A 26,334-nucleotide genomic window follows, 5' to 3' on the forward strand; every position below is an offset into this window, starting at 1 on the left:
CCACGATTACGCAGGGGGACATCTTGCGGGCGGGAGCTTGGGGACAGGCACCTCTCTAGCGCGTACCCGGGGGAGATGAAGCGCAGCTCGCCAGTGCGCACAGCCAATACTGAGCTTTACCGTCTCTCAACGTCTCTCACCTCCCTCCTCGATGAGAATTCAAGCAGCTTTCTAATATCACCAGCCAAAAATATTTTCCCCACCTCTCCTTAGTCACCTTTTGTCCATCAGTACTTATGGGAGGTGGGTGGGAGGAGGTAGAGAGAGGAAAGCGGAAAGAGGGAAAAGCATAAGCTTGAGCCTTCCCCTCCAACCAGGAGTACGCCTGTAATAAATCCACCACTCCAACAAATCTGCCTTAGCAGCTGCCACCACCACCACTGGTCTCAGTGCTTTCTTTGCTTCTTGGCTATTCGGTTTGTTGGGGGATAGATTTCATAAAGCAAATCTTTGTTCTTAATCCACTTTCATCGTTTTTTTGTGTGTGTTTATTTGTTGAGAGATTTATATCTGTGCACAACTGGGAACATATCTGCCACTTAATGATATAAAAAAGCTAGGTAGACTTAGGCCTTAGTCCAGCCTTAGTATGCTACATAATTGAAACAAAAACATCAACAGCCAGTGTCACCCTGAGAAAAGCAAGATTGGGACCATTTATATGACACCCTAACTAAACAGTTTTCTGTGCTTTCTATTTTAATTTACATTGTGCTGCGAAAGGATCTACACGTTCATAAGTGCTAAGATCAGAGAAAAAGTGATAGTTGTCTATGTTCAGGCAAGGACCTCCATGGGCTTTAACTCCTGGGATCAGGAGAGAGAAGTTAAATCTAAAAGAACTTGGCTTCTACCTTTATGAGTGTTCAGCAAACGAAGAGCTCCAATCTTGGGTTTTCCCCTGTAAAAATCACAAGACTGCCAATTATTTCCAGAAGGAAAAATTTTCATCACTGAATGTATTATCTCTTAATAGCTTCCGTTCAATGAAAGAAACTAATTGTCTCCCATAAAACAAAGATTCCCAACCTACGTGACAAAAGAATGGTGAGAGGCTTAGGCTGAAGGACCCCAAATATAAAGCCATTTTAAATCCTCAAGCACTGGGAATAAGCTTACTGAACACTTGCAAATCTCCCCTAGATCATAATCCAGTCATTTCTCATTGCTGTACAAGTTTCTCAATGGGCTGCTAAAATCCCAAGCAATAGTGTAGAGAAGGTGTTATAAATAATACTTGCCCATTAATCCCCCAAAAGGTTTGTAACACACACTCTCTTTGGCTACATGACAGACTGAACTCTACAATCTTTCATCAGGGATTTGATGCACAAGTCAAACAGTAGACAATTGTATACAAAGCACCACTGTTAAAATAGCTTTTATCACCAGGCATGGTGGTGCATACCTATAATTCCAGCAGTTTAGAAGGCTGAGGCAGGAGAATTGAGAGTTCCAAGCCAGCCTCAGCAACAGTGAGGAACTAAGCAACTAAGTGATACCATGTCTCTAAAGAAAATACAAAATTTAGACCTTGGGATGTGGCTCAGTGTTTGAGTGTCCCTGAGTTTATTTCCCAATAGCCTTCCCCCCCAAAATAGAGAGAACAGCTTTTGTCAATAATTTAATAATAACCAAGACTCAAGAAACTACGAATATGGGAAAAAGAAAGCCCTTGTACACTGTGGGTGAGAATGTAAGTTTAAAAAAGTCATTTTTGAAAATAGTGTAAACTCTGAACCATTTAAAACACAACTAACATATAACATGGTTAAATTGATTCTGGGTGTACTTTCAAGGTATTAGAATGAGGAAGATAAAGAAACAACTGCATGCCAAATTTTATGTAGCAGGATTGTCAGTAGTAAAAAAAAGAAGAAGAAATAAAGTTTCTTCAAATGAAGGGTGTACCAGGAGATTCCTTGTAACTGCAGGGCATCTAACTACTCCCCTGTTAACCCTTACACCATATTTCAGACCATTTTCTCTTGGAAACAGAGGACACTGAGACTCAAATTAGGTAGACACTCCAAAGTATACAGACATGAGAGCTGTGGATAGCTCAGAAACCTCTGAGCCAAGAGAAAGTATAAAAGTAACATGAGGACACATCATCCTGTCAAGTCTACAATGGGGAATCCCCACTCAAAGACTTTCCAATAAGGTATATGTATCTATGGAAGACAAAGAGGGGGCAGAAATGAGCATTGTTTTACAAAAAGAGCCAAGTGATCTTCTCTTTTTTTTCCCTCTCATATAAAAATACAACAGAGAAAAATCCCATAAACAGTGCCACCTAGTGTTGGAGAAAATAGTTATACGATACTGTGTCTGAAATATAATAGGAGAAACTGTTTATTATACTGTGGAGTAATAAAGTTAGCATTAGGAATGTGAACAAGAAAATGAAAATATAGGATATATTCTGAGGTACGAATATAAAGCTAAAGATCAGTTCCAGCATTCTGAATTTGATGTTCTGCTTCTCAGAAATTTCAGGAATAATAAACAACTCAATCACCTATATACCAGCAAAACCTTATGCAAAGAAACAAAAATCACACCTGGATTTGGGATTCTCTCCTGATAATCACAGCAATCATCAGCATACAGTCTGGGGAAATGCCAGGTTGCCAGAACAAAGCTATGCACATGGGCTTCGGGCCATGATTGAAGATACCATGAATGGAGAAAACAGAATTTCCAAAATTTCAGCTGCTGGTATATTTCCCACTTGATTTCCCAGAGCAAACTTAGAAATGAACTGCTCCATAGGAGGATTTATTTTGTCAGACACTGGAGACTAACTGTAATGGGTCCACAATTTTTTTTTCATATGTAAGACCTTTTTATTTAAATGACCCATAGACACATTCCAAATGTTTCATTAAACTCCTTTGTCCTCCCTCCCCTTTCCCCCCCCCCCCTCATGATCCTGGGGATTGAATCCTGGGCCTTATGCTTACAAGGCAAGCACTGTTCAAGCTTAGCAATACCTCCAGGCCCATTTGAGGGAAGGAAACAAGGGATTGAAATCAGGGGCACTCCACTGTGACTGACTTTTGTTTTCATTTTTAATGTGAATAGTAGAAACTTTAAAATTATACTTATTGAGTCACTTTTTTGAGGGGAAGAATATGGGAACATTGCTGACTCAGGGAATTTCTAATGAGTTTAAATCTCAAGCTGTTTTTTATAAGACCAGAGAACAGAAAAGTTAAATAATTTTTAATGTAACTGTGATATAATTTCCATAAATAAAAATATATACATATTTATTCACAAATTACTTTAACCATATATACAGTGATAAGTGTCAATGCACTTCTCTCTGGGCTGAACTCTAGCAGCAGCTAGTCAATCTCCTTGAAGCTTCCATCCTGCTGCCTTCATTTTCTTTTTTAAAAATATTTTGTTTTTTTTAGTTGTTGATAGAATTTTATTTTTATTTATTTATATGTGGTGTTGAGAAACAAACACAGTGCTTCACACATGCTGGGCAATTGCTCTTCAACTGAACCATCACTCAACATCTCATTGTTTTCTTAAGTGAATGAAATTTGACACAATCAACCAGTCCTTGTACTTTTTTTTTAACACATATGATTTTATTTATTGCCCATTTATTTCATCTGGAATCTAAACTTGGTTTACCTGTTGATTTGTGTGATAAATTTCACAAGGCCTTAGTTGTCACTCCTGCTTTGTATGTAGTTCATTGATGGAAACCATTCTTATTTGCACTAGTACATAGATCTCGGATCTGAGACTAGAGATAATAGATACAAGATTTTGCTGAAACAACTAAAAAATCCATCTTCATCTTTCTCTCTTTCTGACATATAGGACATATATCATCATGTGGAAAAATAACCTGATACATTAAGACTGCAAGAGTATATCCTCAAGTTTATACATATTTAACCACTGATCAGGTCCGGCAGAGAAGTGGCTCTCACTACCTTGAGTGCCCACTCAGTTCCCTCTGAGCTTCCCTGAAATAAAGCAGTTGCCGCTTCAACCTTCAGCTTGCTTGTCACCTTCCCTGTTATTGTGCTTGGCCAGACTGTGGCATAAATATGTCAAACAATGGATCCAACTATTATTTACAATTTTAATGTGGTATTAAAATAACTTTAAAAGGCACATAGTATAAATTATGTGATTAGATTATCTCAGAATTGACATTATAGTAAGAAAAATAAATATATATGTGATATTTGTTTTTTTTGCTGTTTACAATAAAATGTATTTCTGAAAAATGAAAGGCAAAATAGGATTCTGAGATACATTGTTATAAAAGTGCATGTTATAGTATTTTACCACAGCCATAGAATAATTAATAAATGTACATACTGCTTTTCTAAAAATAAAAAAGAGAGATGATGCTTTTTGTATATAACATGCAAGTCATTGCTAAGGTAGAAGAAGTACTTTATTCAATTTTCCATAACAGATAGTATGTGGACTAGGAATAGATAAAGTATGAATTTTCAAATTTGAACATCATTCTGACATTTTTTGGCAAGTACAAACTTTGTTTTCTTTATAGTTCAAGAAATATAACTATAGGCTTTTGTCATAACCAGTTTAAAATTTGTGTGTACTTCATTTTAAATGCAGGAGTCAAATGCTTTTCATTTTTGTTCTCTCTTTTTTCTTTTATTGTAGCATTTTGATTACAACTGGTTAAGACTAAAAATGTGTTGTTAAAATCTCTGATATTGGGCTGGGTATGTGGCTCAAGCGGTAGCGTGCTCGCCTAGCATGCGTGTGGCCCAGGTTCGGTCCTCAGCACCACGTACAAACAAAGATGTTGTGTCGGCCAAAAACTAAAAAATAAATATTAAAAAAAATTCTCTCTCTCTCTTCTCTCTCTCTCTCTCTCTCTCTCTCTCTCTCTCTCAAAAAAAAAAAAAATCTCTGATATCAAAGAGGGATCTGAATTTCCAAAGTCCTCATTTTTGTTTTATGGAAAGGCCAAAATGTACATAACTGCAGGCTCTCTTTCTCTCCAGATATTTCTAAATCCTTTCCCTCCCAGCATCCTTCACTCTCTATAAAAAATAAGTTTACTCTTCTTTATTTAAGATATCTGCCACCAGAGCAGCCTCACTGTGGCAGGTGCTATCTGTACTTATTGTATTTCAATGAGGATTTGTAGTGCATATTTTAGAATCATTGTTCAAGGCACTTTCATTCATCTGGGGCACTGTCTTCTCCTAGGCCATCACTCCATTTTTAGCCAGGGACCCATGTGAAGACACGGCAGAGAACTTTGATTCCCTGGATTTTGACTTCAGCTCTTTGGCCACTTCTTCCACTGAAGCAGCATAAGGAGGTCTGCCCTAAATTGCTCCCTGGCTTTTATAACCTCGGCCATAGTGCCTTCCACCTCTACAAAACCTCCATATCACTATGGTGTAAATAACTCCTCTTGGATGCCCTCTTGCTGGTCCTCCCACAGAGACAACTTGCAGTGGGAAGGGCCCTCAGCCTCCATGGTCCTGCCTGCTTCCTGCCCAGCAGCCAACCACAGTGCCAGCAATTTCTAGTTTCCCTCCCTGAGAAGGTATAATTTGGACTCCGCCCTGGGACTTGCTAGTCCTACTGCTGTCACTGCCTGAGAAGGCTCCACAAGGTCCCCATGCTGCCACCATCCAGAAGGCACTGTAAAGGCAAGTTGCTATGGTTTTCCCATAAGGGCTGCCAAAGCCACAGACAAAAGCTTTTATGAGGTCACAAATGGTTTTCTTATCTAGAATGTGCTTTTCGTGGCTTTTTAGTAAATTTCTACTCATCCTTCAATACCTAGTTGAATGTGAAGATTTCATATTCCCAGCCAGTACCTATATCCAGCCAACCAGACCCCTTCTCTGAAGACTTAGAATCTGAGCTGCGCCAAAGTGACAGCAGAAAGACTTACAGTGTGCTCATATATCAGCAGGCTCCAGGAAGGACTATAAAGGGGTTTGGGGCACTAAGATCACCTGGAAAAACCCAGCTCCAGTTTTATTGAACTTTGCCATCAACTTCCCTTGACCTCCCCAGTGTCATCTAGTGCATTTTTTAAAGCACCCAGATCAGTTTCTGCAACTTGAAACCCAAGCCTCCAACTGCTGCCCTGTCCTTACAGCATTGAGTCAGGCTGTCAGAATAAACTATAGTTATACAGAAGTCATTATAAAGAGGCTATTTCTTCTGAGACTGAACCTTGAGAAAGATGGCCATGATCAGACACCTATGGTCCCTCATTCTGAGATGCCCCAGGCTGGCTGGATAAGAGATCACAGAAGACTCTTGTTTGCCAAGTACCTGTGCCCATGCTGTGCTGAAAGGGTAAGAGAAGGTTCTGAAGGCCACAGAGCTAAAGAAAATCTGAAGGCCATGTCCTTTGCAAACATGCTTTTTAAATTCTGGCTGGGCTCTTTCACATATAGGGCAGGGACCTTGCTAGTTGCTGGCCAATGTCTCTCCTGCATCCATAATACACAGACAGTGCTGAAAACATGCTTAGATTTATGCAAATAAAGTATTATCATCAGCTAAATTTTGTAAATGGAGATAGTCTGACTCAAGTTAGCAAAGTGGTTCAAGGTCATACACGTTTGGGCTCCAAATGTGACCAGAGCCCAAATATAATTGTCCCTTAGACTCGGTGGTGTCACAATCATGGGCATCTCTGCAAGATTCCTTTCATTCATTTCAGATGAAGCTTTTGAGGAGCAGTGGAAAGGCCAGGTGACACAGGGTGGCTGGTGTAGGAGTGATCTTGATGGAAAAGCATAGCTAACAAAGAAAATCTGAGCCATTTGGTATGCTAGTGGATGTTGGTGGAATAGAGCCAAGCCAGACAGCAAAGCTTCCACAGCTAGAGGAAAAAAACCTGCAATCCCAGAGAGTTAAATAGGTCAGCGTAGGATGAGCCCCGTGGACAGAATGCAGAGGATCAAATGGGTGGGGTGGGTGTGGCTCTGCAGAACAGTGAAGGTAAGAGGCCAGATGCTGGGTGGAGCCTATGAAAAAAAGTAGAGAGGACTTAGTGGGGCTTAATTGTTTGGCAGAGCTGGTGATGCAGTGTCCGGCTGAGTGAGTGGAGCCCATCCCATAAGAACAGTGGGCGGGGAGAAGACAGAGGAAGCATGTGGGTAGCAACATCCCATTCAGGACCCCTTATGTGAGCATAGCCTAGGAAAAAGGTGGCACAGTGGTGCGGGAGTAGAAGGTATGGTGGGTGTGTCCACAGGAGGCAAAGGGAGTCAGGAGAGGCATCCGGGAATTCTGTTAGGAGTCACTGTTGACCCCGTGAGGAAGAAGGGTCTTTGTGCTCTGAGATAGAAATGTGACCTCAGGGTCTGCTCCACAGGGGGCCTCAGTTTTCCCACTTACATACTGAGACAATGGAGGGAGGCTGAACATGCCACAGCACAGCCTTTCTTGGTTCCTCCCTCTCATGGGATGCACTTTCCATATTTTCATGTTGGTTGGGTTCCATGGGGTTTCTGGGAGGGATCCTGGGGATATTGCCTGAGACACTTTGTTTTGGGAGAACAACAATTTTTCCAGAATGTTCACAGAGAATTCTCTTGGTGCCTGCTCTGTACATACTGAGACCTGGAGGTCCCGAGAGGGTAAGCCTGTGATGCAGCCATCACTTGCTGAAGCCTGGTCTGGATTGCACAGTCCACTGCACTGGTTCACAGCCAGGGTTTTCCTAGCACCTGGGCAATGAAAAAAGCATTGATGGGGGAGGAGGCCTTGACCCTTTCCAGAAGCGACTTTGGAAACTCCCTACATCTGTAAAGTAGGACACAAAGTGACACCAGCTTCTCAGGCTGGAGTAAGGCCAAGCCTCAGCTTCATGATTCTCTAAAAGGCAGTTTGCATTGATGGGTAAGGGATCTATTTTTGACAGTGTTATCATTTAGGTTTTTTTTTTTTCTTTTAAACATTTATGTTTTAGTTGTAGATGAACACAATGCATTTATTTTATTTTATGTGGTGGTGAGGCTTGAACCCAGTGCCTCATGCATAATAGGTGAACACTCAACCTCTAAGCATAACCACAACCCTCATTTTTTTTTGAGAGAGAGAGAGAGAGAGAGAGAGAGAGAGAGAGAATGTTTTTAATATTTATTTTTTTTAGTTTTCAGCGGACACAACATCTTTGTTTGTATGTGGTGCTGAGGATTGAACCCGGGCCGCATGCATGCCAGGTGAGAGTGCTACCACTTGAGCCACATCCCAGCCCTCATTTGGTTTAATACATGGAAACATAACCCCTTGCATTTTAAAATAAAACTATTAACACCAGGCTTTGTTCTAGGCAAAGAGGGCATGGGCATCAACAAAACAGCAAGGAACCTCTACTCCCATTCTTCTGAGGACTACCATTCCCCTGGTCTGACCCAAGAATTCAAGCAATAAAGAAACACGGAGTATTGACCTCTTTTAGGCATCTGATCTAAGGTTATCATCCATGAATATTTTACCTTCTGAATTATTCTAAGACACCCCTCGCCATGTCATTTACCTGCCCCAATCCTTTTCTACCTGTGAGATAAAGGCCTCCTTAGGAAATCTTCCATTTCTTGCTTCTCCAGTTGAATTTCCTCACCCTTTATTGAGGTTTCAAGAATTCTTGTTTCATCTCTACTTGTACTTAGGGCTCTGCTTAACGTGGGTACTTTCATTGTTAGAAGTGCTAGCTCCTTATTAGACACTAGATGGCGACAGAATTATACTTTTGATTTTTTTTCTAGCGTCCACCAAAGTATCTGCCTACTCATTGGCTGGCTTGGTTACTAATTTTAGAAAGCCCTTCAGTACTTGTTGTACAAACAGCTTTTTAATTTTTTAAAACAAATCTTCATTAGTTGTATGTATGAAATTAATCATCCAGCATGGAAGGGAGGAATACACTCACCATCCAGTGTGTGTGTGTGTGTGTGTGTGTGTGTGTGTGTGTGTGTGTGAACATATATATTTACATACATATTTTTTTTTCCAAAATTTTATTCAGAAGTGGGGTAAGAGTTGCAATTCAATCATGGCCTCTTCCTACTTCTGTTGTGCTTAGGATGTTTCAGGAGTCCTTACTAATATTGCAGATATTTCTTTTTCTTTTCTATGCTGTGATTTTGTAAGCCAATAAATAGAATAAATATATTTCAGTGATGCCAATGGTTATCTCACTTGTGGTTATCCATTGGGCATCTGTAGGCCTAAGTGAACAATCAGTGCTTTTTGGCAAAAGCAGCTTTTAAATCTCTTGATATGAAGAGGATTTGTGGCCATTTAGCAGAACTTGTCGACATGGATATGATTTCCAATAGAATATGCATTATATAGCATTATGGCATGACTTGGTAACAGCAATAAAAGTGGTTTAATCTGATTTATTTATTTATAATTATACATTTTATAGATATTTAATATACATAAATTGTATACTTATATGTTTATAATTTTGAATATATGTATCTCTCTCTCTCTCTCTCTCTCTCACACACACACACACACACACACACACATGTTTATAATATTGTCTTTAGAATAAGCAGGATGAATTTGGGTGAGTGTTATGGTTAAAAGACCAAGGAAAATTGCTGAACTTTAGCACTCTAGGGTAGTTGCTGATACCCAATCCTGTATGAGGCAGAAAGACAACATGAGGCTAGTCTTGAAAAGGCTTTTGCATTGATGTTTGTGATTTCTCTTATATATCCACATGAACATGTCTGAAGGTAAGAGAATAGGACTGGGAAGAAAATGGATATTTGGGAGGCAGGGGGATGTGGATTATACAACCATGAGACTTATCAAAATCCTGGGTGTGGGTAAAGATATAGAAGTACAGGGATCATTTCTCTGAGCTGGGGACACACCTATATTTAGCAATGAAGAAGAAAAGTCTATGAAAGAGATAGAGAGTGAGGGCATCCAGTTAAGGAGATAGAAAACCAGGGAAATGTAATGACGTGGATTTCTGGAAGAGATGATTCTAAAAAGTAAGTTTTTGTTCTAAAAATCTACTAAAAAGTGAACTACAGGGTGACAAAGGAGGGACCTTCAGATTTGGTGCAATTGTGGTTTCTGATGATCTAAGTGGAGCCCCTGTCCTCATGTGGTGAGAACTGAAGCCAAATGGGTGAGGAAAAAATAAGGTCAGCATAGTGAAAGCAATAGCTGGAGATTGTTTTTTGAATTGTGTACAATGAGATAAAAGGAGACTCAGCCAGGTGTTAACATTTATGGTCTCTGAGATGTGGGGACAGTTCATTTCTGCAAATACTTGTTTGTGGCTGCAGAAATAATTTTTCTATTACCGTTTTTGCCACCTACATCCTAGAATTAATTTTTTAAAGTAATATGGAAGCCCAATAGTAATTTCTTGAGAGTAGGAAGAGTGCTGGGGCAGGACAAGGGATAAAAGTAGATGATAGATAATTAGATATGATCACTGTGTGTCATGCATTTGGAAATATTATGCTTGAATCCATTAACATGTGCAATATATATTTGTTAATTTAAAACAAATTAAAACTAATTATTCTATTTGATTACTGAAAGATAGGCACTCAACATTGAGGGATAGAATATCCTTATGTTTTGTTCCCTGCTTGTGAAAATTGTCATTGTCAGTTACCTGTAAAAAGAACTGATTAAATAATTTTTGAAGAAATAGTATGGATTGGAAATTCCTTGTTGCCACAGCATAATGAGGTTACCTGATGGTCACTGAAATATTTGAAATGCCACAGTACATTCATTGTCAAGGTAGTTTGTGTCAGGTTCATCCTTTGGGAATGTAATAATTTCCCTATTCCTTCACTGTTTGTTGCATTCAAGTAACTGAGTCTGCCCACTCCTAAAAAGGCAAGAATACTAAGCTCCACATGAAGGAGGGGATGCTATTTTCCTGCATTGTTTTGAACTCTTCTATATGAAAGATTTCCCTGTTCCCATCACTTTTTATCAATGAAGCCAATTATTTTTATCACTAAATACATATATATTTGTTGCTTTCACTCATATTTTACTGTTAAAGTTTTTTTATTTTATTGCTCATATTTTTCCAGCTTTCACTATTTCAGGATTTTTTACTTTAGTTTTTATTTCATTTGTCAGGCATCCACATGTGGAACACCTTGGGAGACTCTCCTCCTAATCTTTCTTCTCTTCCTCCTTCTATGTTCATGCTCATTTTAAAATTTATCTTACCAGATCCTAGAATCAGCACTTTCTCCAGTGAAATATGCACGTTTTTACTGATATTGTTAGGGCAACTTGTGTAATTTGTCAGGCCCAATGCTAAATGAAAACTTAGAGTGCCTGTCTAAAATCAGGTGACCTGTACTATTGACATCATGCCACAGAAATCTATTTCTTTCTTCTGTGATCTCTTCACATGTCATGGTACATCTTGTCTGTCTTTTAACTGTCCTTCTTATTACAACATTTTAAACATTTATCTTTAAGTATGCTATATCAATTCTAGATGCAAACTTACAAGCAAGTCATACTGTAGAGCTTGCACATCCATGTTGTGTTCATTAATGCCAAAGCAGTGAATATGTTACACAGAATCAGTGCAATTGTTTTTACTACACTTTGATAACTGTGGACAGTTTCTCCAACTGGTTTATTAATGAGTCTGAAAGAACCGGTAGAAATGTGATGGTGGATCACCCTGGTTTCCCTTTCCCTTCACATCCTCAGCTGGAGAGGTGGGCTAACAAAGAGTACCTTGAGTGATAAGGCTGTCTTCTTTATGTATTTGAATCTAATTCTGGTGGACATTACTGTGTGGCCTCCCTGGGTTTCATCACCCTCCCTTTTTTTTACTTACTTGTGGATAGGACATGGTCACATTGTACCCAACTTTCTCTTAGCTCCAATTTTTTTGGCCCACTGGAATTCTGTGATTATGGGAATGAAAACTCAGTGTGCATGAGGTGGGAAAATGCATTATACCTGCAGGTTACATTTATGTGCTGTGTTCATATCTGTGGTCGATTGCCTTCTTGGAATTTATTTTTGAAAATAAGTAGTAAGATAAAATCAGTAAAAATTATGATAGAAGTAGCAGGATATTCAATCAAGGACAGCTTTGAGCAGGAATCCTGACTGTGTAGGAAGAGCATCATGGGGCTAGTCCCCCTTTCCCTGCCTTCTGCCTCCTCCTCTCTCCATCATCCTTCTCTCCCTCCCTCCCTTGCTTCTTTCATTCCTCCCCTGCACAATAGTAAGAACACTAAGCAGGATATATGTACTCTGAAAACATACTATTATAAAGTGTAAGTATAGAATTATTCTGCAAATATCTAGAAGTTGTTTATCTTATGCAATTGAAATTTTATATCCATTGAAGATCAGCACCCCATTTTACCCTAACCACATTTTTTTGAAAACAACATGCTACTCTCTGTTTACATTTTTTTCACCACTAGTGATTGAATCTACAGCACTTAACCACTAAGGCACATCCCCAGAGTTTTATTTATTTATTTATTTTAAATTTAGAGACAGGGTTTTATTCAGTTTCTTTTGGCCTGGCTAATTTTATGAGGCTAGTTTTTAACTTGTGATCCTCCTACCTCAGCTTCTGAAACCACTGGTATTAAAGTATGTCCCACTGTGCCCAGCTTGCTTAATGGTTTTTCCTCAAGTTTTTTTTTTATTATTATTTTAATAGAGTCATGGGGATTTTCTTGTGTTTTTTAGACTTTACCCTTTTTCTTGTGTTTCTTGTGTGTTTTAGACTTTACACATTTTTCAGGTGATGTGCAGGTAATTTCTCTCATTACAACAGTTGAGTCTTTTTTTCTGTACATGCTTTATTGTGCTGTGCAGAAGCTTTTGGCTTAATGAAATAATACTTGTCTGTTTACGGTTCTGTCCCCTGTCCTTTTACTGTCATAGCCAAAGTACCATTTTCTAAAGCAATGATGTTAAGTGTTTCTTCTGTGTTTTGTTTTTATTGCTCACAAACTTATGCTCTTCTTCCTGTTTTTTATTTTAGATTGAAAAATAGCAACTTCATCTGCTTGTGTGGTATACCATGATATTTTAATACATGTAACACTGTGTAGTGATCAAATCAGAGAAAGATCATGTCTATCACCTTAGTAGGATGGGAAGAGATTGGTAAATGGGACCCAGTATTTTCTTTCTTCCCCATGCAAATATTGAGTGTCCTCAGCACCATCTGTTAAAGAGACTATCCTTTATCCATTCTGTATTATTGGCCCCCTTCTCAAACATGAGTGTGAAGTGAGTGTCTGGGTTTATCCTTGTTCTCTTTTCTGTGCATTGGTTTATATGTTGCCTTCTATTTCAGTACAACAGTGTTTTAGTTCTTATAGTGTGTAATTTGTTTTATTCTGTCTTTTTTGCATTTGTTACAATTAGCTATATATAACAGTATAATGCATTGACACAGTATATATAAATGAATTATACATTCACATTTTTCTTGTTGTAGAATTTGTTGATGGAGAATTGCATCAGTCATGTAATTGTGTAAGTGTGCAAGGTAATAATATCTGATCCATTCATAATCCTTCCAAATCTCATACCTCTTTCCCTCCCTTCACTTCCCTCTCTCTAATACAAAGTACATTTTTTCTTCCCTAGTGCCCTCCATTATGAATTATCATCTGCACACCAGATAAACTATTCAGCCTTTGTAAGTTTGCTATTGGTTTATTTATCTTAGCATGGTATTCTCAAGTTCCATCCATTTGCCAGCAAGTGGCATAATTTTATTCTTTTTGTGGTTGAGTAATATTCCATACACACACACACACATAATATATATATATATATATATATATATATATATATATATATATATATCACATTTTATTTATCCATTCATCTGTTGAAGGGTACCTAGGTTGTTTCCATAGTTTAGCTATTGTGAATTGACCTACTCTACATTGATGTGGTCACCAGCAATGTATGAGTGTACCTTTTCTCCCCCATTCTCATGAAAAAAAATTGTTTCTTGTATTCTTGATAATTGCCACTATGACTGCAGTGAAATGAAATATTGAAATAGCTTTGATTTTCATTTCTATAATTGCTAAAGATGATGGTCTATTGAATGTGTTTGTTGATCAATTATATTTCTTCTTCTGTGAAGTGCCTGTTCTGTTTCTTAGTCCATTTATTGATGGGTTATGTCTCTTTTTTGGGATTGTTTGTTGAGTTCTTTATATATCTTGGAGATTACTGCTCTATTCGATGTGTGGTGGTAAAGATTTATTTTCCCATTTTGTAGGTTCTCTCTTCATGCTATAGATTGTTTTATTTGTGAAGAATAAGCTTCTTTCTTTGAATCCATCCCATTTATTAATTCCTATTTTTACTTTTTGTATTTTAGGAATCTTGTTCAAGATGTCATGTCCTAAGCTAACATGATGAGGATGTGGACCTTCTTTTTTTTCTCTTAGTCACAGGGTTTCCATTCTCATGTCTAACTCTTTGATCTACTTTGAGTTGATTTTTGAGCACAGTGAGAGATAGAGGTTTAATTTCATCTTTCTACATATGGATTTCCAGTTTTCCCAGCACCAATTGTTGAAGAGGCTATCTTTTCTCCAATTTATGTTTTTGGCATCTTTTTCTAGTATGAGATTGGTCTACATGTCTCTTGGTACCTTGTTTAAATTTTTTGACTATTTATCTGTAGTATAGTTTAAGGACTAGTATTGTGATGCCTACTGATTCACTCATTTTGTTGAGAATTGCTTTGGCTATTGTGGCTCTCCTATTTTTTTCAAATTAAGTTAATGCTTGCTTTTTCTAGTTTTATGAAGAATGTCATTGGAAGTTTAAAAGGAATTGCACTGAATCTGTATAACTACTTTTTTGGTATGGCTGTTTTGACTATGATCGTTCTGCCTATCCAAGTGCCTGGAACATCTTTACATCTTCTAAGATCTTCAATCTGTATCTTTAGTGTTCTGTAGTTTTCATTGTGGAGGTATTTTAACTCTTTTTTAGATTGATTCCCAAGTATTTTGTTTTATTCTTTTTTTTGAGGCCATTATTAATGGGGTGATTTTCCTAATTTTATTTTTACAGTGGATTCATTGTTAAAGTATAGAAATGCACTTGGTTTATGGGTGTTTATTTTGCTGAATTTATTTATTAGTAAAGAAAATTTTCAGGTTAATTTTTTTTTTTGGTTTTCTAAATATAGAAGCATGTTATTAGCAAATAGAGATAGCTTGAGTTCCTCTTTTCCTACTCATTTATCTTTAATTCTTTCTTCTAATTGTTTTGGATAGAGTTTCAAGGATGTTGTTGAATAGAAGTGGCAAAAAAGGGCATCTTTTTTTTTTAATTTTAGAGGGAATGCTTTAAATTTTTCTCCCTTAAGAACAATGTTTCTGAGGAGCCGCTGTGGGAGGGCCAGGCACAGCGGCCCAGCCACTCCCGCCTCCTACCGGTGCTTTGAGGTGGGGGGGAGCCAGAGGATGGAAACACCCCTCTAAGGCGATGAGGCCCTGAGCCTGGGCGGTAGCACCAGTGGCAATGGCAGCAACTTAGCGTCCCAGGGCTGCTTGTTCCCTGGGGCACCCCAGAAGGACACGCTGACACTGAGCCTGAGCAAGCAGGTGTTACCGCTCCAGATAGCGGCTGCGCCACCTCAGCCTCCCTGGGCTGGATGGGCACCGCCAGGGCAGTGGCCCCCGGCCTCTGCCCTCCTCACCAGACCTGGAGCTACTCAAGCTCGCCTCTCCTGAGCTCGGGCGCCCCATAATCCAGTCCAAAGGGCTGGTCACCACCACAGGACAAGCATGCAGTTCCTCTACCCCAAGGTGGCAGCCAGGGAGGAGTAGGAGTTCACCCAGGTCTTTGTTAAGGCCCTGGAAGATCTGCACAAGCAGATGCAGCTTGGCGCCGGTAGGGCAGCCTCTGCTGCGGCACTGAAGGAAGATGGCATCCAGCGCTTAGCCCCCTATTCACCCCACCTCGGTGAGCTGCCCACAAGGAGGCACCGCTCTAAGCTAACCTGAGCAGCAAGCGGGTGGCTCACAGGGGTGCTGGGTGCTGCCACTGTGGCCTTCACCGCCGATCCCATTCCCTTCCCACTACAGATGCCCCCATAGCACTGGGTCCGCTTTGCCTGCTTCCGCGAGAGCACGCTGCTGTGGCCCATCGAGGTGGACATGGAAGAGCCAGATCGCAAGCAGCTGGCCAAATGCATGGCAGCTTCCAAGTGACACAAGCGCAAGCTGGAGCGCATCTCGCACTTGGAGGAGAAAGTGAAGACGCTCAAGAGCCAGATCAGGAGCTGGAGTCCACCGCGAGCCTGCTGAGCCAGCAGGTGGTGCAGCTCAAGCAGAAAGTTATCAGCCACGCCAACAGCGGCTGCCAGCTGCTGCCCCAGCACCAGGTGCCGGCATACTGAGCCCGAGCAGGGGCGCAGCCCCCCTGCTTGAGGAGCGGGCTCACTAGGAGCTAGGCATGGGTGCCCCAGACTTGGAGAGCATGCGGCCCCGGTGACCTCCTCCGCTAGAGTGCCCAGGACATGGAGAGGGCACAGCCCCAGGTATATCCCAGGGGGTACCCAGATCTCAGAGAGAGCGCCCTGGACTTCAATAAGCTGGACCCCCAGCTCCTTGGGCGCATGACACCACCCCCCTTCATCAAGCTGCCTCTGTCTGTGGCCCTGTGTTGCAGAAACCTGAGAGCGCCTAGAGCTGTCCCTTTATACACACCTTTGTGGAAGGGGCTCTGTTGGGCACAGCCAGCAGCCTGCCTTTTCTTTTACTTTTTTTTTTTTTTTTTTTTTTTGCCTTTGGAAGAAAGAAGAACAAAGTGTTCGGTTCTGCCCTATTTATATTTTTACTCCGGAACAAATGGTTGTGTATATGTGTGTGTTTCCTTGTTTTTTTTTTTCAAGAAAGGGGGAGAAGAAAAGAAATTACTATGCCTTTTCCTAGCTCTGGCTACCCTCTTCTATCCTTCCGACCACCACTCCCTTTTTGTTCTTTTGGTTTTGTCTTTTTTTTTTTTTTTTTTTTTTTTGCTAGGAGTCCGCGTTCCTGTTTGTAATTCTTTGTTCGCCCTGTTATCTGTTTTCACAGTCTCCTTATGCAAAAAAAAAAAAAAAAAAAAATATATATATATATATATATATATATATATATATATATATAAAATAAATAATACAAAGAAAAGAAAAAACTAATGTTTCCCTTGTGTTTACCATTGACAGCTTTTATAGTGTTAAGGTATATGTCTACTATACATGGTTTTCTAGTGTTTTGATCATGTATGTAGTCAAATGCTTTTCCTGCATTTTTTTAGATAATTTTCTGATTCTTGTCTTTACATCTATTTACTTAAAAAATGTTTATTGATTTTCATGTGTTGAACCAACCCTGCATCCCTGGGACAAACTCCACTGATCATATTGCACTATCTTTTTAATATGATTTTGTATGCTGCTTGTCATAATTTTATTGAGAATGATTACATCTCTGTTCATCAGGAATACTGGCCTGAAATGTTTTTTCCTCTATGTGTCTGTCTCCTTTGATATTAGTTGATATTAGTTTCATAGAATGAGGTTAGAAGGTTTTGCTATTTTCTATTTTATTAAATAATTTTAGAAGAATTGGTGTTCATTCTTTTTTCAACTTCTTGTAGAACTGGGTGGAGAATTCCTCTGATACTGGGTTTTTCTTAGTTGTTAGGCTTGTGATAAATCCTGGCTTGGGAGAATTAATGTAGTACATTCAAGACTTCATACTTTAGAGGAGAAATGACTCCCCTAACATCAGCCTGCTTTGACAAATGTTAGTCCTCAAATAACAATATTTTTTAAACTTTATTTTTTCCCCCAGGAGAGGAGTGACACCTTCAAGACTCCTTTTTTTTTAAAACGTGTGTGTGTGTGTGTGTGTGTGTGTGTGTGTGTGTATCCGGAGTTTTGTGGTCACTTGGTAAAATTGCATTAAATAACACAGCTGTGACTCCATTTTGGGTACTTTATTCAAGCTTTTTAGCTCACATATTAAATTTTTGATCCATAAAACACTTAAAGTAGCTATAATTTCTATCAGAGTCTCTATATAGAAGTATGCAATGATGGGATAAAATATTTTGACACTCTAACTCTCCAATGCTATCAAATTTATTTCTAATGGAATTTAATGTTATTCATACTCTTGACATAATGCTCCTTAAATAAATGTAAAAACCATTGAAATAAATAAAACACAAGAGGATCAGTTAAAGGAAGTGAAAGACCCCATGAGAGCAGGATAAAAATTATGAAATACTTCTGAATTAAAAGCTAAGTTCCATGAAAAGTGGAATCAACATTTTTCATGTGTATGTATCAGGATAATTACTACACTGAGATATCTAGGTGTTTGTAAAGCAGGAATGAAAGACCCCAGCCCCATAACCTGAGGCCTTGTTGTGAAAGTAAAAGTATGCCATAAACAGGCACAAGTACCGGATGAGCTTACCATATAACCGGTTGAGAAAGAGCACTGCACCCATATCTCAGGACATGCTTGAGCTAACAGGAACAGATAAGCAGGAACAGAAAGAATGGAATGTAACCCTGTAAGTTTTCCGAGAACATATAGTGAAAAGCAAGTTTACCCTAATGCTGGATTCAAAAGAACCAATGAGATACCTGTTAGTGTGCTAGGCGGGAAACAGCTCCCCTCTCCCTATAAAAGAACTGTACCCCAAAGCCCGGTGTGCCAGTTCACCAAAGCTTTGGCTGAGGTTTTGCTGTGCACCCGCAGGCGCCTGTGTATTAATAAACTTGCCTCTTGCTTTTGCAGCCAGTGTGACGCGTAGTTCTCTTTTGGACGGGGGATTTGAGGGTCTTTCAGGAAAATATAAGATACTATTAGAGTGTTAAGAAATAGGGAAATAAGAGGAGCACTAACATAAACATCATGCTGAATTTAGCTGGACACCTAAATGTGAAGCCTAGAGATGTTTTGTAGAAATCAACAAAGTTAAACAAATATCATCAGTTCTCTTGCTGCTGAGGACAGAGTAGAAGGCAATAGTTTACACACATATTTTTAATAAATTCAATATAATATTTCATTTCAAGGGAAAGGAGTAAACCAGTCTGGGTAGAAGAAACTGTCAAGTTCAACTTGTTAAACTGTCTTTGACACATCTATGACCAAGAAGGAAAAATGACTATTTCCCATGAATAAATTCAGTAATAACAGAAAGTCTTCTCAGACTACACTTTGAATAATGCTGCAATGTTCATTAACTCTGGTGCCTCTCACAGAATAGTTGATACTGCTGTTTACCTGGAGTCTTTGCTTTCCCAATGCTGAAGTATAGCACCAAAGAAGCAGGCCCAGGCAAGTGTAGAATGGAAAGTGGAAGCTTTATTAAGGACAGTAGAAAAGACTTCTCCCCAGAGGAAGAAGGGGACCCAAAAGGTAGAATCCGTAGAAGGGCGAGGTCTTCCCTTTTTTATTGCTAAAGTCTTCTTTCAGTTTTCCCACACTCGTGTCTTTTTTTTTTCCAAGGTGGAAAGGCCAAAAAGGTGGGAGATAGCCAGGCTGGAGGAGTAATCTGGTTAGGAAGGGCCTGGAGCAGCTTTGGGATTAGCAACTCCCTGTTTGCTTGGAGCTATTTCATTAACATTTCCTTAGGATGGGCTCCAGGTCTAGGGGACATTAACATTTCAATTTCTGCAAGGCTGCTCCGGTTTCCTGGACTCCATTCTCTATAATGGCCTCCATTTAATTTATCTTACTGGATATGAGATGGGATTTACCTAACTACACTAAGGACATATCTTTAAATCTGGCTTCATAGTCACTCAGTGCCTGAAAGACTCATGGGTAAAAAGAAGTAAGTACCCAGGGCTTTGAGTCTTCTTCAAAAAAATTTTCCTTTACTTCCAAGTTTGACCATTCTGACATCAATATGTGGATTCAGATATTTGGGGCAAAGCTGTACTCTGATGATCCAATTACCTTTCTCCTTTAAAATTACAAAAATTTCTATAAAAAATTCTTACTTTACCTGAACACCCAAAGTCCATTGTCATTCATTAAGTAAATTGAAATTGCCTTTGAAAAACAAATTTTCTTTAAAGTTTTCAGTGAATAAAATCATATGGCTTCTATTCCATTGTGTGCACGCACACACACACACACACACAAACACACACATCATATTTTTTATCCATTCATCTGTTGAAGAACATTAGTCTTCATTATTGGATTAAATATTAGGTCCCATCTTGTTCAAAAGTGGATTTTGAGTTTTTTGTAAAATTCATAATGTTCAAAAAGGTAAGCTGAGAGTGTTACCATAAAAGAAACATAAAAAGTGTAATAACAGGTATTAGATTATTTATCCCAGTTTGTGGTTATAGTAATACAAAAGATACATTTTTATATATCTTTATTTTAATTACATGTGGTGCTAAAAGTCGAACCCAGCACCTTACCCATGCTAGGCAAACACTCTACCACTGCGCTACAGCCCCGGCCCCAAAAGACACATATTGAAAAAAGAATTTCTGAATACCACTACCAATGAGACCTGTGTAATCATTTTTGATTGAGAATTCAGTAGTTTGTTAAACATTGCAACTTTATCAAGGGCAGTATGTAGACATACAGGGCTCACCCTGTTGTGTAAGGAATGTGATAGTGACTAGGCAGGAGTACACAATCTTCTATTTTCTTAAGGGAATTCAGAAATAATCAGCAGCTTACTGTTGTACGTAGTGATATTTTTTTTAAGAGTAAACATCATTATATAATAATAATAATAATAATAATAATAATAATAATAATAATAATAAATTTTTAAAGTGACCTGAGATACAAAATCATTAACAGAAATATCAGGTAGTTGTGAGACATCTTGAAAAACAGCCAGCTGGTACCCTGAAACTACAATGTGTATCAGAGACTTCTCTAAAAGATTTAGCATATTTTCACATAAATTTAATGAAGAAACTAAGACAAATGACAAGTCAAGTATGTAGAAAATTGAACATGTCATTTGTAAATCAACACCTGCTTAAGTAATAAAAATTATTCTGGGATACTAATTTCAATGAACAGCTTTCTTTACATTTTCATTATAATTTATTGTATTATATTTGGGGATCTTTATACTGCACTTATTTCTTACACTTAATATTTTCTTTTAGAATTTTTCTCTTACAAAATAAGCATCTTTCATTAAAATATCTAGTCTGGGGGAAGCTGAGACTTTTTTCTATAATCCAGCAGCTTTTAATGCTGTCTCTACTTCCATGGTACAATAAGGAAAACTAAATTAGAGGTACTATTTAATAGAATGTTTCAGGAAACTTTGTTATTTTTAGCTCATTTTTATGCATCTATTCAAAATCTGCAAGTAATTACTAAATTGACTTTAAAAATTTGTACAAATATTTTTATGTTTTTCTCAAAATACAGATATGTTTTAGGTTTTAGTTTAATTATTGAAAAACTTAGGCTATTTCTTAATTTTTTTCTTTTATTTTAGATACATTATGAAGCATATAAATATTTGTATTATGTCTGGACTGATATCCAAACTAGACAATGAAAAATGTTAGCTAAGTTTTTTTTCAGTACATCTTTTAAAAGGCATTTTTATGATATATGTAATGCACCTGACACCGAATTCACCCATATAACATGTAAAATTCAGTGTCTCTTACATTAACAGAGTTATGTAACCATTTACACAGTCAATTTTAGAACATTTTCATGTTCTTGAAAAGAAACCTGGAACCTCTTAGCTGTCAGTTTTCTAATCCCTACTCGTCCAAAGTCCTAGAAAACTACCAATGTATTATTTTAGTAATTTACAAGTGTAAAAATATTACTTTTATTTATTTATTAACTTTAGGCAAGCCTTTATTTTATTTTTATGTGATTTTTAAAATTGTTTTAATTAGTTACACATGACAGTACAATGACCTTGACATATCATACATTTGAATCACATGGGACGCATATGATTCTGCGACCTGTATACTCTACAAGGTATGGTGGCTCAGTTATTTTGTGCCCAGCCAGATTGTGGCATTTGGTGGCCCATACGGGGAATGCCTGAAGCTTGGAGGTAAGTGAAATTGCTCTCCCCTGAAGGAGAGCAAAAAAAAAAATGGGTGACCATTTCAAAAAACAATGTGTTCTTGTTTTGATTTGTTTTGTTTTTATTTCAAGTTGCCTGTCTCTAGAACTTTCTCAGGCAAACTGGGGAAAATGGTTGGCTCAAGGTTTGAAGTTGTTCACCCCTGAGGAAGAGAAATTGTTAGAGGAAGGAGGCACCCCAGTGAGACCAGAACAATTAGGGCATATGTTGATACAATACAAAAATGTAGCCCATGGCTTTTAAAAGAGGAGTTGTTGAATATATCACAATGGGACCATCATGGTATCCTGTAAAAAGATTTTTCTTCAACAAGAAAGAGATGGCTAGTTCTATTTACTACACTTGTCTAAGATCTTGTTTTTTACAGATATCTGATTAATTTACAAAGCTAAAGTGTTGAAACATCAACCAATAAATATAAAAGCAAGTACTCCTTACTTATTAAGTTCCATAAGGTAATATTTAAACATTATGTGTGTTTTCATAAATTGGTAAATGGAAAAAATGTTTAATATTGCTTTGGTCTGTGTCTTTGCTGAAACAAGGTTACTAAGTGTTAAGATTCTATCAGGTGTAATTTATATACAAAGAGTATAAGAAGTTTCAGTTGGGTTTCAATTATATTATTATTGTACCATAAAAAAACATAAAAATATTTCATCTTATTAAAGTGGAGTAACTTATCTAAATTCAGAAATTTTATAAGGGTTGTTTCACAATGTAAATTTTTTAAAAAAGGGTTAATGGCCACAAAAGAGATATAAAAAGATTCAAGATGTGGCATTATATTTTAATATAAAGGTTAAAAAAAGAAATATTTCTAGATGAGATAATCTCTGTGTGGTAAAGTAAAAAGTTGTAAAATGCCATTTAAAAAGATTTTGAAGAAACTAGACTTACTTTAAAAGCTTGAGAAAGGAAGAAAGAAAAAAAGGTATTTGTACATGGAAGATTGAGACAAAGCTTCTTAATGGAGTAAAAAAAATAGCCTTTAGTTGAAGGACAGCCATGTAAACTAACATTAAAGTGATTTAAACAGAATCTAAGCCTCGTTTAAAAGAGTGAAGCTATAGGTGTTGAAAAAGTACATTTAAAAGTACAGTATAGATGATAATTGAAAGGCTTTAAAAGGTTAAATTGCAGGTGGTCACGATACCTTCATGGCGGAAAAAAGATTGCTTTACTCACATAACAAAAATCCCATACAATCCATAGGGACAAAGCATAGTTAAAAAAAAAAAAAACTCATCAAACTATTAAAATGTACTTATTAAAGCAAAAAGAGGGAATTGGAAAGGGGTCTATACCCCCCAAAGATAAACTTAAAATAACCCTTTTTACTCTAAACTTTTAAAATTTGGATTCATCTGGGCTTTGTGCTGTGGAAAAGCATATGTATCCAAAAAATGTACATAAGCCTAAGGTACTTTATAAGGATATTTTAATAGGACAATGGAAAGGTCCTGACCCAGTGATTGTCTGGAGTCTGGGTTCTGTTTGTGTGTTTCCACAGGGAGAACAGTAGCTGATTTAGATTCCAGAGAGACTAACCAAAGCAACTTCTACAGACCTAAAAGAAAATGATTTGACTCCAATCCATAACAGCTGATATCCATAGCTCCAGCTTGGCTATTCTTACATCTGTGACAGTGATTAACCAGGATGCTTTTTTCAATATCTATTTTATTATTACCTTTTCCCACATCATAAAGTTCTATTTTATTTTTTGAGCTCATACAGACATATGATAATGTTTTTCTGATCAGTTTTATTTTTTGACTGTGGAGTTTTTAAACATTACAATGGAGATTTCACCTGTGTAAGCTACAAGGCCTTTACTATTGTCTTATGTGTTGTATGTTTGTGTGCACACTTGTGTTTTGTGTTGTATGTCTGAGTGTGTGTATGTCCATATATCATATATGAGGAGCGCTCATGAAAAAATGGATCTGAATTTTTTTTTATTCACGTGATTGTAATGGTTTAATTTAAATTGGGTAAACAGCTGTTGAGGATTGTTTTAATATGTGTACAAATAAGGAGGTTAACAGATCTGTTTGTTTACTTTCACTTTTCCTTTTCATTATATTTAATAATTCTATTCAGGATAATGTAAATTGTTCAGAAAATTGTTTTCTTAGTACCTGTTAGAATGTTACATAATTTTTTAAGCATCATTGCCAGAATTCCTATCTTCATCCCAGTGCTGGTGAAGAAAAAGATAAAACCAAACTACAGCTTCTTCAATAGTTATCAAAACAAACTGTATAAACTGATGCATCAATGAATAATAACTCAACAAGTAATGCTCAATCAAGGAGTCGATTTACTTTGGGAGGAAATGGACATATTGATGGATTTCTCTGCTTTGAACTGCTTGCAGAACTTGCCTGGACTATGTATCACTTGTATGCATTGTGAATTATCTGTTGGTGCAGCGAATTGTGGTAGTGCTGGTGTATCTTTGCTGATGGTGTCACCGGTGATACAATTTTTCCAAAGGAGCTGTCAATTGGCTTGGTGTTGTGGCATTTCTATATCCTCCTCCCTTCTGCGAGTGATGGTCTAAAATTTGGGGGCCAACAGAGGTGAGGCAAAGAACCTCACCCCCCCACTGGCACCAAGGGCAAATTTGGGGGCCAACAGATGTGAGGCAAAGGACCTCACCCCCCCCCACTGGTGCAAAGGCCAAATTTGGGGACCAACAGAGGTGAGGCAAAGAACCTCACCACCCCACTGGTGCATAGGCCTATCCACAAGTATGGCTGTATGCTGGACCGGTAGTCAGTGATGGGTATGATCCAATTGCAGTGGTACCAACCTAAGACAGGGGGCTGATGCCTAGAGGTCAGCTCATCCGATGACGGGTAAGAACCATATGTTGTATTGGACAACCTAACAGGCACGGCCCCTAAGCCACATTGCTTGTTGTTTAATTAAACAGAAGGGGGGAGATACTGAGAGCCATAGCCAAGTAGGAATGATGCATGGCATTTTTGGTTGAAAGGTGACCCTGCTCAGGGATTAGGGTGGCTCCGGGTTTAGGGTGGATCCTGCTGGGAATAGGGCAGCTCCAGGATTATGGTGATCCTGCTGGATTAGGGCGTATCCTGCTGCCTCAGGTGCCCACTCCTTTGGAGTTCTCTTTGAGTTCTCGAGAGGTTCTGAGAGAATTGGCAAGCAGAGCCTGGTGGAGGCAGGGTATTCCTGGGAAGTGTGGGTAGAGGTTGGTGAGAGTTTGGGAATAAAGAGTTGCTGTTTGAATCTACAAGGTATGGTGGCTCGGTTATTTTGTGCCCAGCCAGACTGCGGCAACCTGTATACTCAGGTTGCAGAATCACATTGGTCATGCATTCACATATATACACATGGTAATAATAATATCCATTTTATTCTACTATCCTTCCTATCTCCCCAGCCTTCCCCTCCCTTCCCATCACTTGTCTCTATCTAATCTAAGGTAACACTATTATTTTTTCTCACATCTTCATACATGTATTTTGTATAACAACGAATGTCTCCTTTCACCATCCATGCAATTCCCTTTCTCCCTCCTTTTCCCTCCCACCCCTCTTCCCTGTGTGGAGGTAATCTTCTTCCCATGCTCTTCCTCTCTTCCCCATTTTGAGTCACCCCCCTTATATCAGAGAAGACATTCGACATTTGTTTTTCTGGGGATTGGCTAACTTCACTTAGCATAATCTGCTCTAATGCCATTCATTTCCCTGCAAATGCCATGATCTTATTATTTTTAGTGCTGAGTAATATTCCATTGAGTATATATGCCACATGTTTTTATCCATTCATCCATTGAAGGGAATCTAGGTTGGCTCCACAGTCTAGCTATTGTGAATTGTGCTGCGATAAACAATGATGTGGCTATGTCCTTGTAGTATTCTGTTTCTTTATTGTTCTTTTTAGATGTATATGACAGTAATTTGAATATTTACATTCATAGATTATAACTTCACATTTTTATATTTTTATATAATATGGAGTTACACTGGTCATGTATTCACATGTGAACATAGGAAAGTTGTGTCAGATTTATTCTACTGTCTCTTCTGTTTCCATTTTCACTCCCATTCCTTTTGTCTAATTCAATGAACTTCTATTCTTTCCTCCCCCATTCCTTACTGTGTGTTAGTATCCACTTATGAAAGAGAACTTCCAGCCTTTGGATTTGGG

General features: G+C 38.2%; 1 protein-coding gene across 1 annotated transcript in view; it reads left to right on the forward strand.

Moving 5' to 3' along the window:
• Positions 1-16,238, forward strand: part of LOC308640535 (long-chain-fatty-acid--CoA ligase ACSBG2-like) — a gene marked incomplete at both ends in the record, with an annotated part of 73,051 nt that extends 56,813 nt beyond the window's left edge. Inside the window, one exon of the mRNA XM_081312405.1 lies at positions 16,125-16,238. Coding sequence (XP_081168531.1) covers positions 16,125-16,238 — 114 coding nt within the window. The remainder of the gene's footprint in view (positions 1-16,124) is intronic.
• Between the last annotated feature and the right edge of the window lie 10,096 nt (positions 16,239-26,334).

The sequence above is a fragment of the Spermophilus citellus genome, assembly GCF_964194105.1.
Source record: "Spermophilus citellus genome assembly, contig: SCAFFOLD_272, whole genome shotgun sequence".
Taxonomy (NCBI): Eukaryota; Metazoa; Chordata; class Mammalia; order Rodentia; family Sciuridae; genus Spermophilus; species Spermophilus citellus.